We start from the raw sequence: 16,658 nt of genomic DNA on the forward strand, positions 1-16,658 counted from the left end.
TGAGGATGAGTGGGGGAAGGCTGACGGTGAAGGACTACTGAGAAAGGAGACCATATGATGTTGGCCGATCCTCTTTGGGGAGTTTTATTGGAATTTCTCGTCCCATCTTGTGATACGTCACGGGGAAACCAGCTGATCGGGAGCAAATTAGTTGGAAACCAAATCGTCCCGCTTTGGCCATCTTCATCGACAACTTCGACTTTGACTTAATTAAGCAACTCGATTAACCGCCGCCAAAAGTTTAACCTCCAAACTTGTCTCACTTTAAATCCTCCGGAACATCTTACCACCCAACATGGGCGGAAAAGGGTATAAAAGAATCACGAATGAAATCACATAGTGGGGATTCAGCAAAGATACATACATGGGTTGGGTTCAAATCGTGGCACTCATTCATTATGTACAGGACAGATGGGGCATGACAGCAATTCCCAGTCAGACCCTTCGCGGTGGAAATGCCGTTTACTGGTGTGCCCAGAATGGTCCAAGTTCAGCAAACACTGTCGGTGATACAAGTGTCGACAGGAAAAGACCACCGCGGGCCCGATCGGCATCTCACTGCCACTTTCTGGGGATCCCCGCATGTCACCTACTGACTCCACGTCCGCATGTCCATCATGGAAGTGTGCCGCCTGACCCGCCTCGGCCACTGCCGCCGCCTTGCCCTTCCCACGGGCGACCGCAGGGTCAAGCCGCCCTTCAATTTGTCGTGACATTCGGCGTTGATGGGCATCCGCCTGCCTCTGCTTCCATGCCTCCCAGAACTCAGAGCCAACCCCAGGCCCCCAAATGCGTTGCCGGCAGACCTCACACACCTGGCCTCGCGGCCGCCACCCCCTTTGACGCAGTCGCGTTACCTCGTCCACATGCACAAAGAGATCCCGATCCAGCATCCCGTTGGCCAGGGCGAGGAGTGACTTCTCGTAAGTATAAGCTGAGAAGATTGAAGCCAAGACCGCGCGGAGTTCAAGGAGCGAAGGAGACCAGTGGGATGCGCGAGTGAGAAATGCTCGCAGAATTCGGAGAAAGGCAACGTCGTTGCGTTCGGTCGAAGCTCCGCCAACCCGGACCGTGCTGGAGAGCAGTGCCGTGAACACCTGTTGTACCAATGTACGGACAGATGACATTAGCTGGGTCGAATTGCTCCCCATCCTCGGAATCATTGGTGCCAGTTGGGTCAATTTATTTTCCGCGTGTTCCTTCTGGATCAGGGCAAACACACTACTGGCAGTACGGACGACAGCTTCAATAAGATCGAGCCAGAGTTTCTCATCGAACGAGAGAGGCAGGTCAACAGCATGTTTCCCAATTCCATTCCTCTCGCCGTTCCGCGGCTTCTTAGCTGTTTTCGACTGGCCTTGGCACAACCATGTACCAACACGCACATACTTGTTTAGAGATTCAACAAGATCATCAATCGCTTCTGCCGTGCTGGCGGAGTCTGGGGTCTCCTGTATACTTCGGAGAATGCCAACGAGACCCGACTCGAGTGTCTGAAGATGCGCAATGAGACGGTCCATAGCAGCTCTGATCTGGCCTTGCCTGGCCAGCAGAATGACAGCTGCATCCACTACCCCGCTTTCTTCCATTGAAGGCAGCAGTTCTTCGAGTCGAACGTCGCCAACTCGTAGCTCATCAACGAAATCAGCGACGTGTGAAGGGTTGTACTTGCAAAGCAATTGCACGTAGCGCTCTATCATCCAATTCTCTACTGGCTTCGAAAGCTGCCGCTCAGCGCCGGGATGCGTCGTAGGGTCAACCACGATAGTCAAGTACTGGTACTGTTCGTAGGCATCGTTTTCCAGAGCTTCAAGGAACACTGCATGCGTTTCGGGAGCATAATCCTGCATTGTCTGAGCGGCCTTCTGGACATCTATGCCTGCTATCTGGCCAGCATGGGTTTTAATCACTTCTATGACATCTCGCCTTTGCCTTTTCCCTAACCCGGAGCCGGCCCGCAGGCAGTCCTGTAGGCAGGTAAAAATCGCCTCTTGCCCACTACGGTCTTCAAGATAGGTCAGAATTAACTCCGGAAATTGCTTCTCGGAGCGATAGGTTGACTTGAGAATCCGGAAGAAACGCGCCTCCCGGAAGAGCGGGATCATGTTCTGAACATCTGGAGGGTGATAGAAAGATAGGAGATACTCTGCGCTGAGTTCGCAGTCCTCTGCCATGTCTTGGTTTGGATATCGACACAATCGCTCCAAGACTTGGTGGAGTGTGCTTCCAGAGAGTAGAATGTACTGGGGGTATTTAGGAAGGTTGCGAGCAAGAAACATGTCTAGGTAAATGGTATCAGATGAAGCAAAGGTTGACGGTGCCATGACCTGGAGCAGTATGCTGATTAAGTATTGCCGATTGATAGATATTCCTTTGAAAGGTGTCTCGTCTGGCTCTTGTTCGTTCAAGAAACTATCCTCGAATGCTTCATTGAGCATGCTCATGAAGCTGGGGGTATCGAATTTCAGGATAGCTTGCAGATCGGAGAACAACTCATTCGATTGACTGTGGACCCCTGATTCCGCCCCAGACAGATTCCCAGAGAAGAGATATTCGTATAAGGCCGCCTTAGCCTGAGTAGCTTCGGTGTCATCCATGTCATTCCCAGTAGGGTATACACGGCCCGTTAAGACAAACGAGAGATATGGAAACATCTTCATCGCGTTCGTATATCGTTTAAGTTCATCCACCGAGCCCCCGTTAACCCAAGATCCTTGGGGTGGGACTAATGCTAGGAGTTCTTGTAGTGGCCCCACATAATCCCCTACACAGCGATTCCAGACGTAAATGAATGCGTCGTACAAGTTATAATGTTTACACAGTGTCGTCACTTGGTCAATATCCATGGTGGCCGTGTCAAGCAGACAGATTATCTCTTCCAACCGGCTGGCAGTATGGTTCGTGGCAAAGTGATTGATAAGCGCTTTGACGGCAGTAGGCGGAAGAGTGCGCACTGTCCCTTCAACTATGTATGATTCAAGGGCATCAAGGAAGACGCCCTGCGAGTCATGCTCCTCATACCAGTTGAATACCTCATCCCAAAGAAAATCCTCATCGTCCATACACACACAGGCCGAGATGGAGACCTCGGCCAATTCCTCAAGCTGTCGATTGCTCAGCCGCTCAGTGTTGGCTTCCTGGTTCCGACCAAAGGCATACTTCAGCGAAGCTGACACCATTTCCAGGATTTTCTCTTGCACGATGGGCTGTCTCAGTGCATCTTCATCAGGCAACCCGATGGTGAGCTTTTCTCCGCTGCCTTTGTAGAAGGATGTTGCTAGTCGGATGGCCCCAATAAAGTCTCCGGCCTCCATGAGTGCAAGTAACCGATCTGCCCAATTGGAAAGGGCTCCAACCAGTGCATCGCTATAGCCCAACAAAAACAGACGCCCTTTATAAGAGCGAAAGCTCATATAAAAAGCATCGGCCACCACGCCATGCATTGAGGTATCTTCTTCATTAAACTGTTCGACCAGAGAGTGAAGCTGAGAGGAGAACAAATCGGCATGGTATATATGTTTGTTAAGAAGATCGATGCTATCCGTTACACGCATAGAATGATCTTCAAGAATAAGTAATTGTTGCGTTATAGTGAGCACTGCCAGGACCGAACGACTCAGCCATTGCACAGCAACAATTGCTTCTTCGGCCTTCCATCTGCTCCGCGCTTTAAACTCCAGGCTGGGTGGTCTGTCCCTGCTGGGTGATTCGTCTGCTTCAATCTCAGACACGTCTAAGATAGTCAACACATTTGACCAACAATAAACAAGTTTTGTTTTTGAAACTTGCGCGTCCTTGCCCTTGAGCTTAATCGCTGGAAACCATGCCAATGCTCCAGTCATTGCGCCATGGGCGGCAACCTCTTTTGGGCGTGGAGCTTTATGTTGGGTCTGTGCTACAGGTGTTGTTGAGACAATTACTAGGAGATATGGTGTAAGCATCGCAACCAATCCCAAAGAATCAGTTGGCTGCTCAACGTTTCCAAGTGGGAGGGGTGAAAAGGCAAGGACAGAGCTTGGCTTTCGCGGCCGGTTGCCGTGCGATATATGCTGGGGATAACGACCCAGGATCCTTGTCGTCTTCACTGTCCGTCCCATCGCGCCCAGGCCACGAGTCGCAAGATGTGAAAAAGCCATCCCTGACTTGTCGGCGGATACGAGCGCAGTGCGCCTTGTGCCAAGGAAGCCTACATGAATGACAGGCGATCCAGGAAGGTGACCATCGGCAGTGCGAGTATCGATATGAGTTTCGGAGAGAGGGGGTATTTGAAGAAAAGGCCGCGCCGGCCTCACAATCTCCCATGTGAATATATCGCCCGAGACATGTCCCCCGGCAACCGTCGTGTGGTCCGCGGATAGTGCCAACGACGTGATTGCTCCACATTCGGTAGCTATATGTAGAAGTCAACGGAGACCAGAACAACAAGGCGGGGCAGGCTCCCAACGTACCCTTAGTCCCCTGTCCAATGATCGCTTTGAGACTTTGTTGATAGTCAAACACCAGGATAATTCCCTTGGACGTTCCAATCACTATGGTCGTAGAGACCGCCAAACATGTGGGATAGCCAAAATTACGTTTACCGACCTCCGAAAATGCCTGGCCAGTTATTTTTCTTAACTTAGTCCACCGCATGACATCCCAAGGGCCTAGGGGAGTCTCAGCATCGGAATCCACGGTACCCGGAGTGAGGCGGCTCGTAAGCGACGACTGTCGGGAGTGAATGTGAGCGAAAAACGGCGAGGACGGTCGAGCCCCGCTCAAAGACGGAGACGAAAGGCGAGACTGGAAGCGGAGATCGAAGGGACGATGCGACGGGCTTGGACTAGCACGAGACGAGCTTCGAAGGACCAAAGCATTGCTACTTTGCGATGACAAAAGAGAATCCTAAAGTTATCAGCGGATAGCAAGGCTGAAAACAGCAGTCGCAACACACATGCAAAGAAGGAGTATCATCCGGAGTGGAAGCTGTCTCGTCGACGCTTCCGGGAGTACCAAGCTGTCTGATATGGGGCGACAATGGTATATTGCCCGTACCGGCGTCAAGTTGGGTGTTCCTTCTATCGAACGAATGGTTTGGGCTAGCTACATCGGGGAGATCCTCTTCGATGTATGCCATTGAGCCCTCCCCATACCCCTCAGGTGACACCCCATCGACAGAGGCACCGTTAGTCTTTGGCTGAACATCTCCCTCGTCCTCTTCCCCCAAGTCGAGCTCATCCTCTCGTGCCCGGTCATCACTGCCCTCAATCATGGAGCTCATCAGCAATATGTTCGAATGACCATCGCTTCGACAATATCGCAGGAAAAGGCGGTCCCGGGAATCAAGATTTAAATGCGGCACCGATACGTTCTGGTTGATGACTGTCTGACAATCTCAGGCCACAAAGCTTCAGTGAACGACTGGCCGAGTGCGGGCCGATAGATGGATACCTTAGGTGCGGAACACAACGGAGGAGCGGTTGCCGACAATCCGACTGGTTAGCAGGAGAATACTCCCGATGGACGACTGAGTCAGGATCTGGATGTAATTAACTGGCAAGTGGTTGTGTAAACCGAGCAAGAGTACCCACGAGCTCGGCTTTGTCGCAAGTCGGGGAAGATGAGGATCATCGACGGAAGGTAACGAGGAGAGCTGGAGGCTGTGAGTCCCTTCCGGCCTCAGGTCAACATTGGTTGGTTTTGCTTGGCTTCCGGGGGGCGGTGCCCCACAAGCCACCAGTGGCTATCAAATTACACAACAACTCATCCTTTCTTGCTTGTCAGTCATAATAATGTCATTGTTGACACATACTATAGAGCTGCTGGGGATTTGTTCCAAGAGAGCGTCTCCTTATACTCACACCATCCTTATTCTCCTATTGATTATCCAGACCATCTTCATCTGCCGCAGTCTGGGCATCTAATCATACCTCAGCCATCACTTAAAGTGCTATGCGCGTTGTATGCAAAGCAGTGTTATGTTGCAAGACAGGCCCTATAGCAGCTTGCAGAACAACAATGACTTAGAATAGTAACCCGATGGGTCATCACAATGTTTAAGTGGGAATTATAAATTATTATGAATGGGGGCTATCCAGGCTCGTCTTTTAGACAGTACCACTTATTCAATGACTAGAGTATATCGCATTCACTACGATGCCATATATCAAGCGGGCTTCTGGCCTATGTTGATGGGTTTCTTTCCAGGTGACTACACTTATTGATATGAATAGTATCACTATGGTCTAGTCATGTTATATACTTCATCCAGGGTATCCTCAGTAATATGCTCAGGTGTGGGTTATAACTTATCAGTATCAGCATGTGACCAGTGTGCCTTAAGGTGCCTTAGTCCAACTACTATTCACATCACCCGCAGACCCCAAGCTACATCGACTGGACAAGATCAACTCTTTCATTTAAGATCCTTGTCTCGTCTTCAGCATAGCGCTGCCCTGTTCCATTCCTGTAGTCACACTAATCCTTCTGAAGAGAAAATTAACCTTTATCTATATTGTTCCCCTCCGACGTTCTCTATAGCGCTTTTCACAAGGCCAGTCACAAGGGATTGATTGGCCACATGCCATACATTCATTCTTCAGCACTGCATGATTTGATCATTTGGTAGCATTCAGCCCTCAACCTAGTTCGGACAAGAATTCAGAGATATAAATAATCGAGATTCCTTCACTAAGGCAAAATGAATATAGAAACGGCAATATCCTTTCAGTCTAGTACCAAGACATGATACCCTTGCAATACTAGTAGCCCTTCATATATAATATAATGCCTTCCAACAAACATCCCATCCTCTCCTACATACTATTTCCTCTCTTCCTCCTCTCCGTCATTCAAATCGCCCAATGCGCTCCATCAACCTGCAATGGCCAATCCGCATTCTGCACCCGCAAGTATTCCAACATCACCCAACTGGGCGCCCACGACAGCCCCTTCGTCGGCCCACTCCCACAACAAAATCAAAACCTGGAGGTAACAGAACAACTGGACCTGGGAATCCGCTTCCTGCAGGGCCAAACCCATAAAGCCCTTGACAACGCCAATACCATTCAACTATGCCATACATCCTGTCTTCTCGAGGACGCCGGAACCCTGGAGTCCTTCCTGGGCACGGTCAAGACCTGGTTGGACAGCCATCCGGACGAAGTGGTAACCCTGCTGCTTACGAATGGCGATGGCTTCCCCGTGTCGCGGTTCGATGAGGTATTCGCCAGTGCCGGGATTAAGGATTATGCGTTCGTGCCGAGCTCGTCGCCGGCTGTGCTGGCCATGGATTCGTGGCCGACATTGGGAGACTTGATTAGTACGGGGAAGCGACTTGTGGTATTTTTGGGTAAGTACACGTGTCTTCCTTTTGGTTTCTTTTGAGTACGGATTAGGTACTACTAGTAGTATCTTGGAGTGGATGCCTTGAGTGGTACCTATATAGCAGTGGAGATATAAAGTCTCCACTGTGTGTATGAGACAGTTTCGTTGGTCTTGTTCCGATAGGACGTGTGTATTGAGCATATTGCTACTAGATTACGGTGCCGACACTAAGTCCGTTCCATATATATTGGACGAATTCGGCTACTTCTTCGAGACGCCCTACGATGTGACGGATGCCTCGTTCCCGAATTGCAGTATCGATCGGCCTTCTGGCGCGTCCGCGGACGGGCGCATGTATATCGTCAATCATTTCCTAGATGTCAATGTGCTGGGGGTCCTGGTGCCCGACAGGATCCGTGCGCCCAAAACCAATGCTGTCTCGGGCAATGGGAGTATCGGGGCACAGTCCGACTTATGTCGGTCCGTGTATAAACGGCTGCCTAATGTGGTCCTTGTGGATTTTGTAGATCAGGGTGAGGTTATGAAGGCTCAAAATACGCTAAACGGGGGTTAGATTAGTTTTATTAGATTCCCTTCGGACCAATGCGTTGCCACAGATACTATTGTAGTCATGTATCCTCTTCACTGGCTAGAAGACAGCTGCTTTCTATAAGTTCTAGTACGCTAAATACCATTGTAAATCAGCTATACACCCCAAAGTCTCAACTTCTATGTATATACACATCATAGCCTTGTATGCTATATATATGTTAGGTAACCCGTTCAATGCGCCATACGATACCTGAGCATGAGTGACCCCGTTTTCGTGAAGTTTCCAAAAAAAAAAAAATTGCCAATTCATTACCTCTTATACACCAGAGTATCATGTCTTACTCATCCAGTTCGACTTGCATTTCACGTTCTGTGGCATCATTAGTAGGATAGATACTGAACGCTGCGAAACAATATACGTACCCCAAACTTTATTTGCTGATGCAACAATTACTTCTGCTTTGGCAAGCAATTTTTTGGCATACCGTTGTGCTTCTGAGGGGTGGGCTTGGCTTCTCTGTGCTTTTCGTGGATTTACCTGGTGCAAGTTAATGAATCTTCTGTTCAGAGCGACATTCATCTTACCATCATTAATATGGGAACAAGGGCCTTTGCATTGGCCTCTGCCAACGCCCTCAAGTTTCGGAACCCCTTGTCTCGTAGTAACCTAGCTAGCCGGCCTTTGACGTATGTGACTTGAGCCATCTCCAATAAATCAGCACGAGCACCGGCTTCCAACCGAATCCGCATATGATCAAGGACTGCTGCAAGCATGCCCCAGCCCATGCGTTGACAGAACTTGACCATACTAGCGGCAAACCCGTGGCAGTGTTGGGCCAATGACTGAACTGTCCCGCGAGGGGTCTGGTAACGACTGGCGACCACCGATAGGGGGACTTCATTACTCAAATCACGAAGCTGAAGCGCGGTGTAAGCGCGACGGTAGACGGCGGCCAGTTTGATCTGCTCTGGAGTGTCCTCTTTGAGAGATGAACCGCTCTGAACCCTGTGGCCTTATTAGTACGCTCTTGCGCGATCTTTCAGATCAACATACATTCTGTTTACAAAGCCCGGCTGAACACCAACAAATTGCAAAGCACGCAGCCCGCTTTCGTCAAGGTTGTCTAGCTGGTCTCGAAAAATGGGCCAATTGATTTGTGTGGTCGTCGCTACCTGGAGGGGGGTGAACATGTAGAAGATATGCATGTCACCATCCATCACAAAAGCCTGTAACGCTCGGCTTAGCTCTTCGTTAATAAAAAGACCATCCTCAGGTGCGAATCCAGATGCAGCAATAGCTTGGCCAAGTTGGGTCGCAACATATGATTCGTCACCGTTTTGATGCAAAAGATTTTCGCTGACCAATTCTTGGAGCGCAGCGTTCATAACATTATACACTATCTTTTTGTCTGTGGTCCGATAAAGAAGGGTGCATTTCACGTAATCCTTGATCGCTTCAAAACCAGAGACGAGGCCCGTGGCTATAGCTTCCAGAATCGCCCTAAACAGGTATGAGCTCATGACTATTTCTCGTTCATTTTGGTCATCTACCTCTTGAGGCCACGCTTCTCTGGCGTTAGACAGCTCTCAATTGCTGGCATACCAGCTTCCAGCAGATCGCAGACTGCCTGTAGCTCGGACTTTCCACAAATGAGGTAGGTCTCGCCCGCCTCATCCTTTCCCTTGCGACCAGCCCGCCCACACATTTGGCGCCTTCAACGGTTAGTACGAGGTTTTTTGAAATGTGTAAGGGGTTGTCCCTACAGCATTGCTGGTCCCACCAAGTCACGTCCCATCCGAACACCATTAATAATGACCCTCCTGGCAGGAAGATTGACTCCGGCCGCAAGACTGCAAGTGGCTATGAGAACCCTCAAAACGCCTTGATCGTAAGCCTGCGCTATGAAATCACGTTCTTCTGTTGTCATGCCCGCATCTAGAACAAAGTCAGTCCGTATCAATGCGAAGCGGTAGTCGCCCTGAAGTACCTACGGTAAAAAGCCACGCCTCTGACTAATGTATTCTCGAGAACTGGATCAAGACCACTTGGAAGACTTCGTAGTTCGGCGAGCAGGTCCAATCGTCTGCTTAATTCATTTGGATCTACTGCGGCTGGTATTGGCATTGCTTCACTAATGATAGAAGCATGAAGTTGACAAGCTTGTCTGCTACCGCAGAAAACCAATGCACCATATCCTGCAGCAGCCGTATCGACTGATAACGCTACCGTCGCATTTGTGGTTGGATTTGCAAATGCTCGAGATGTTGGGGGCTGGATTATACGATGGGGAGGCATAGTGTCCGTAAGGGATATGGTGGACATTGATGGAGATTGTGTGATTGTCTGGAATAGCTGCCTCGAGGTTTCTGCGGGATAAATCGCGTTCTCATATACAAGATAGTCATCGATCGGAATAGGCCGATATGTTGAGATATAGTAATTTGCATTCATCCACTCTGCAAGTAATTCAGTGTTCTGATGGTCTGTCAGGCTGCTTTCTAAACATCGACACTATTGACAAAGAATAGCCATACCGACAAAGTGGCGCTCATGCCAATGATCTGGATATCCTGCTGCAGCAGAAGGATCTTGGTGACCATTAGCTCCAGAAGATACCCGCGATGCTCATCATCAAGCATATGCAGCTCGTCCAGGACAACGACACCCAAATCTCCGATGGTGTGTTCTTCGATAGCAGTGTTGATGAGTGAATTAGCCTAATATATATTAAATATGTCCAGTATACAACTGCATACAGCGCTGACAAACCTTCTCAATAGTGCAAACCGCAATATCTGTATTGGCCCAGGTATCGGTTGACCTGCTTCCTCCGAAGAAACCAGTGACTCGGATCGACTTTTGTAGCTTCTTCCAACGTTGATGGTATGGATTTGCACCACCTGCTTGATCATCGATGTCGTCGATGCGTTTTTCAACATCCTGAACCATGCGTTTAAGCCATTTCGACTTTTCCTGGACTAGTGCGACGTATGGAAGAACCAAAATGGCTTTACGAGAAGGATTCTCGATGATACGTTTCAGCATCAGAACATCAGCTACAAGAGACTTCCCTCCTCCTGTAGGGGCCGTATAGACCAAATGCTTTTCACCCTCAAGTAGACCCGGGGCAAGCAGACATGAAGCCTGCCATGGATAGATGCTTTTGACACCAACAGAAGCAAAGTTAGATACTAGCGCCGGTGACAATCCATACCGGGGATTTTCTAAGAATAAACAAGGGTCATAGACATAGTCTTCACTGGGGACTGTTTCCGGTTGCTGCTCCTCCTTTGTTTCTAGTATACTTGCCGCCACAGGACGGATCTCGCTGGCAGTTAGACGACTCCTGGAAGGGGCCACAGAAGGCCGGACAAAATCGACTGGACGAGAATTCAAGTGGCTGGTAGAGGTAGGGTGACTTGGAACGGGAACTTTATGAGCATTGTCCTGGTCATTTTGCTGACGAGCAACATCAATGGTGGTCTGGAAGCCATGGAACTGAAATGGCTGACCGGACCGCGCTGACATGTCTTGGGCATTTATCACCTGACAACAGGTGTGATGGTAAACAAGCTACCATGAATATACCCAATACCAATGACAGTAGTTCAGGGGGCACCAGCTGCTTGGAAATTAAGTGTTTACATTCACAAATACCGACAGCTCGTGGTCTTGTATTTCACCTCAGCACCTGTAGTAGAAATAAATTATATGCTGATTATTTACGGTCCGTATCAAGAAGGTGTTCTGAGGAACTTTCCTGGATTCTAAGTAAGCAAGATGCTGGTAATAATACTAGTAGAAAATTCAACACTTAAGTAGGAGGTAAGAATCACGATCAATGAGAGGCAACAACGCGCAACGCGGTCATTGTGGGATTCTACCTAGTACTAGTAATTGCACCTAGCCCCAGTCGCCGTAGCCTGAGGCAGAAAAGCCCCTGGGTCTTATCATTGGCCTCCGGAACGCTTTCAATAAACAAACACTTCATCTCTGCCTAAGGCTCCAAGGCGGATCGGAAATGCAGCCAATTCCCAGCGCAAAACGTTCCTGGATCGTCTCATCCGCTAACCGGAGCCCTGGTGATCAGCAAGCCCATTGAGGGATGAGTCGCGGCAGTCGCCTAACCCAACAAAGATTGGCCTGCTTTAGTTCAATAACTCACCCGGATAAGTTGTACCCAACGCGGTAATCTAACTACCTGTCCACCATGTTTGCAGAGGGCAAATGGGAGCCCACCGATTCCCACCCTTGGATCCAGTATGTTGGACGGCCGCCCTCAAGCACAGACATATTCCATTCTTCTATTTTCCGCGCCTCTGAAGATTAAATAAAATATTTTAGTTACGGGTAAGTGTGTGAATAATTCATGATTCCATTCAACATCCAACACAATAAATTTATGTATACTATAGAGTATTAGATACTATCTTTGGCCTTGATCATATTCTGTTTTCTAGTTATTCAGTCATCCTCTCTGTCGCTTCTGCTCGGGTTGAGAGGTTGAAAGGGCGGTTTATACCCTGCACAATGATCACCTGATGATACTTGCCTCCCACTACTGACTAATTTGCCCTGGTTGTTATGCTCCGCAACTGTGTACACGAGTGGCTTGGAGTGCTCCGTACTACTAGTTATTGACGTCCCCCTTGACGCCGGATGTCTTCATTACATTGTCCCCTCACTTCTAACTCGTTAGTTCCCTGAGGATCATAAATATAGAAGGGTCTGGTTGATTTCTCATTTTTTGTATACTCATGTATTGTAAAAAAAAAAAAAAAAAAAAAAAAAGGAAAGCGGAAAGTGGAAATTTATGCTACCACACACGGGTGAGTCGGGCGAAAGGCCATGGCTTCCCAGAAGGATGGATGCCAGAAAAGAAAAAAAAAATTCATCCGTGGTCCACTTGGATGTGACCACCACGGCCGAAACCAAGTAGCAACTTGAACCTTTTACTAAGGCCCTACTGGGTATTACTCTTACTCCGTATGGAGCTTTTCATTATATTATTATTTTATTATTATGCTCTCACAACTCATGGACATAATCAAATCCGTTTTTCATTGCCTAAATAAGCAGGAGGGAAATGGCTGAAAGAAGATACATTTGCTTGTCTTTCCTCGGGAACAATTAAGCTCCTATCACCTTTGCCTAAAGAGATGACCACAACCCTCATATTGCCAACTTGAATATATTTTTATTTTTTCAGCCTAGCGAGCTAAGGTTAAGATGTAATGTGATTGGGTAGACCGTCAGATGACGAGAGATAATTCGACACTGGACAGTAAGCGATGATAGATATTCTTTGGTACAATCGTTCTCACAGCTTAGCGTTGGCCATCTTAAACCATGTTATGGTTAAGAGTACAAGTAATAGATTTGACCACTCACTGCTAGATATAAGGCTGCACTCAATCAAACCCAAAAGGACACGCGGCGTCAAGGCTTCTTTTAGTCGAAAACGCACCAGACGCTAGACTACTACCGATACTACCAATATTGTTGACACTCACTCCCTCCAATTTACCCTTACCCGAGACGGACATTTTGTTTCGGTCGTGTGGCAGGTTATAATGTGGCAACTCAAAGGCCAGGACAACCACCGGGCAACAAATCATCGGCCGTGGAGAATTCGTCTCTTGTTGCGGTGATTGTCATTGGCCCGAGTTAATGGTGGTATATGATCTAACAAGTACCTAAGGTACGTAGGTCGCTCGACTGGTTTAGAGTTAACGTCTAGGACCTTCGTATCAGAGCGCACTGGATCGGAGGCAAATGCAACTGAGAATTTTATTGATTGATTGTCGGCCGTTGACCCGATTCATACGCGGATTGCGTTTGTTGATAAGACCGTTGCGGTTGCATAATGAAGAGAAGGATAGCCAAGACAAAAATCGAGCCAGAGAAGGTCCGCCCTCGCGGGGGAGACCCCAGTAAGACCTCAGTGCCCTACATAAAATCATAAATGACGCTAAGGGCTTTCCTCCGCGGCCACCGGAATGTGTTATCATCACCTCAACCTTACTGTGATGGCCCCCTTTCAGTCGGACGAAACAATTTTGTTTTTGTTTTACCTTCTATCAGCATCGGCACGCCATTATCCTTGACAGGCTATCTCATTGTCATGACAGATCAGCTGTAGTCTACATAAAGAACCTCCATGATTGAGGATCTACTGTGTAGCTGCTAATCACCGCTAACCGCCTAGCCTGCAGGAAATGGAACCATGGGACCTGCACCATGCTCCCTTTCTCTATGGTCATTTTGAACCGAGTTTTCGGTCGTGGACCTAAGTAGTAGGTAGAACCTTACCATTTTCAGAGATACGTATCCATCCACGCCCTCCTCTGATCGCTCGGTTGTACAATCCATTTTGCAAAATACGCCCCTCCACATCCCCCCTCGTAAAATATTATTCTAGGCACTATCGATTAAGTTGTTTGGCGAGGGTTGTGATTACCGTTACTTAACCCGACACTTAGGGGGGGAAATAGGTCCGACAAACTTCATCTCTACCCCCAAGATCGTTTTCATACCAATAAATATGTAGCTATCTGAGGATACCTAACTTACTTATCTAGTAGTTAGTTCCCAAGAGTAAGCCCTCTGTGCGAACCAGTATCACTCCGTGCTCTGACCCGGCATCATTCATCGGATGATATCATCCCCACCCAAAAAAGGTCAAGTTGGTTGTTCTGCAAATTCTGAGACGTGGGCAGATTTCCAAAAAGAAAATGACCTGCAGTAATAATGCGGTATCACCCATCCGTATACTGTACCCCTACTTCGAACTTACCGTCTACCTTCTGGGAATTTATCCCCGGTAAGATAGGAGTATCATGGATCCAGACAACTTAGTATCATCTTAGTGCGCCATAGTAATATTAGTTCGTAATTATATGAGCATGAGAGTCAGCCTACTGTCTCTCCTCCGCTTCAAGACATGCTGCGCCTGCTTTTCCCTCGATAGACTTGGCATTTGGGATTTTCCAGATCCGCGCATGCGCTGCCCTACGTGACAACATTCCTGCCACAGATTATGTGTCTCCAATGTCCATACCCTCTTTCCTAATTTCCATATTTTACTTTTGCTTGATCTTCCGTCCCCTCCCCTCCCCTTCATTTTCGAGGGGGAAAGAAGCCTGTTGTTTTTCTTCAATGGAGTACAAACTTGGGTAGAATGAATGAACAACGGAAATGCTAGTCTGGTTTAGGCCATCTTTTTTATATTTAAACATAGAAAATTCTCTTTTCATCCTCCATGATTCTCATTTTCATTTTCATTTTCTATCTTTCTTTCTTTCTTCCATGTTCTTTTCGTTTTCCCCTTTAAGACACTCTGCACGAGTCCTTCTGGTTTTATCCCCTTCCATCGAGCCCCGTCCTCGTCCTAATTGATCCTTTCCATGGCCCCTCCCGGGTATCAACATCATTCTTTACATCGGGTCGCTCGGCCCACACAATCCCTTTCTAACAAGACCAGCGACAAGCATCCGTGATATTGCTAAAACGTATCCCGCTAAACCCAGTAACCACGTAGATCACCCAGCGGGCCACAACGCCGCGTTAATAGAGTAAGGGGAACAAAGTAATGGCTATACTATAGGCAATACCACCCACCCAAGGGAAAAAAAAGAAAGCAAAAAAATTAGAAAATGCTTTAGCGACGCGGGAAGGCTAGCCAAAGCACCGGGACACTGGACCATGTATTAAACCATAAAACGAAAAGGAAAGGAGAGTAATCGCGATTTTCTCTGGTTCTTGGTGGATGGAGGATCCGTCATATTAACATATCGGGACTAGGGGCGAGGACGTGGACTGGTCGGGATCCTGGACGGCTTTCCTGATTCTTCTTGTCTCTTTCTCTTCCCTCTCTTCTTTACTCTCTCTTTCTCTGGGCTTGTCGCCTTTTCCATTCTTGTCCCACTTCTTCCTCTGCATGTTTCTCTCGTCCCGATTCTACTTATGTTAGTCTACCATCTTCCCTTCTACTCTTCTCCCTTCCTTGTGCCTATATCATTTTGGCCCTCGCCGTCTCGGTAGCCCTGGTCAAACCTTCTAGCTACGGCCGAACTACGAACTAGTTCCGTCCTGTTGGTTACGGCCTACTGATCCATTTGCTATTTGGAGCACTCACCCCACGAGCCTAGTGGTTTGATTTCTTCTACCACCGTTACCTTCATTTGACTATTTTGACAGCTTCAGCGGCCCTTCTGTCTTTCCTTCTCTTCTCTTCCTACCTCCTTGATTACCTTTTTGGTTTTCTTTGCTTTATCGCATTCTGCTCCTGTACATCTTCCACACATCAGTGTTCCGTTTCCCCTGCTGTTGCCACGGACTTCTTTCACGTCCACTTAGTAGTCTATTCTGGTCATCTTTCGGGGCCTGTCGATCTTGATATTCCTCCCGCACATCTGGTGCATTTCATTTTCCGACATTGGCACAACACTGATTTTCCCACTCCCTTGCGGGAATTAGAGGAGTCTCAACGGGGGAGAAAAGAAAAGAGGAAAGTTATTACCGACCACTGGGATCCGCCGTCAAAGTATCACTTTCAGTCCTTCGTGCGGTCAACACCGCACCACAGGGCCTTTTCGTCTCCCTTCCGACTTTGACTTCCCCCCCTTCATATTCCATTCGGTTGATCCATACGACCATTACATCCGCCCATCTGCAAACTCACGCTTATGAGGGCTCGACTAACCGCTACGGCTTGTTGCTGAAGTTCACATCACCGTGCTGTAGGCAGTTTTGCAAGGCCTTGACGCCACCTTGAGGGGGTTATATGCCACCCTCCAAC

General features: G+C 48.3%; 5 protein-coding genes across 5 annotated transcripts; 2 read left to right on the forward strand and 3 right to left on the reverse strand.

Annotated features, from left to right (window-relative positions):
- Nucleotides 1-189: 189 nt before the first annotated feature.
- Nucleotides 190-4,510, reverse strand: BDV37DRAFT_126876 (CORVET complex membrane-binding subunit VPS8). Its single transcript, XM_032078668.1, has one exon. The coding sequence runs from the start codon at nt 4,134-4,136 to the stop codon at nt 390-392; it is 3,747 nt and encodes a 1,248-aa protein (XP_031941068.1). The 5' UTR covers nt 4,137-4,510; the 3' UTR covers nt 190-389.
- BDV37DRAFT_249195 (uncharacterized protein) lies at nt 4,329-5,644 on the reverse strand. The gene is made up of 3 exons (XM_032082056.1): nt 5,431-5,644; nt 4,449-5,373; nt 4,329-4,390 (listed from the first exon to the last, which is right to left on the reverse strand). Exon 2 carries the CDS (start codon nt 5,258-5,260, stop codon nt 4,859-4,861), a length of 402 nt encoding a protein of 133 aa, XP_031941069.1. The 5' UTR covers nt 5,261-5,373; nt 5,431-5,644; the 3' UTR covers nt 4,329-4,390; nt 4,449-4,858.
- A 1,099-nt stretch (nt 5,645-6,743) lies between these two features.
- BDV37DRAFT_294277 (uncharacterized protein) lies at nt 6,744-7,879 on the forward strand (the record flags this gene model as incomplete). Its single annotated transcript, XM_032089604.1, has 2 exons — nt 6,744-7,330; nt 7,518-7,879. Exons 1-2 carry the CDS (start codon nt 6,766-6,768, stop codon nt 7,877-7,879), a joined length of 927 nt encoding a protein of 308 aa, XP_031941070.1. The 5' UTR covers nt 6,744-6,765.
- Nucleotides 7,880-8,195: 316 nt separating this feature from the next.
- Nucleotides 8,196-11,386, reverse strand: BDV37DRAFT_283434 (DEAD/DEAH box helicase; the record flags this gene model as incomplete). The annotated part of the gene is made up of 9 exons (XM_032087287.1): nt 8,196-8,227; nt 8,281-8,395; nt 8,443-8,863; nt 8,912-9,358; nt 9,409-9,570; nt 9,622-9,793; nt 9,850-10,333; nt 10,393-10,575; nt 10,628-11,386. The coding sequence occupies 9 exons, from the start codon at nt 11,384-11,386 to the stop codon at nt 8,196-8,198; spliced, it is 2,775 nt and encodes a 924-aa protein (XP_031941071.1).
- A 4,158-nt stretch (nt 11,387-15,544) lies between these two features.
- On the forward strand, nt 15,545-16,571 carry BDV37DRAFT_126960 (uncharacterized protein). The gene is made up of 2 exons (XM_032078669.1): nt 15,545-15,825; nt 16,058-16,571. The coding sequence occupies exons 1-2, from the start codon at nt 15,798-15,800 to the stop codon at nt 16,471-16,473; spliced, it is 444 nt and encodes a 147-aa protein (XP_031941072.1). The 5' UTR covers nt 15,545-15,797; the 3' UTR covers nt 16,474-16,571.
- The last annotated feature ends 87 nt before the right edge of the window (nt 16,572-16,658 follow it).

Source organism: Aspergillus pseudonomiae (assembly GCF_009193645.1).
Source record: "Aspergillus pseudonomiae strain CBS 119388 unplaced genomic scaffold BDV37scaffold_36, whole genome shotgun sequence".
Lineage (NCBI taxonomy): Eukaryota > Fungi > Ascomycota > Eurotiomycetes > Eurotiales > Aspergillaceae > Aspergillus > Aspergillus pseudonomiae.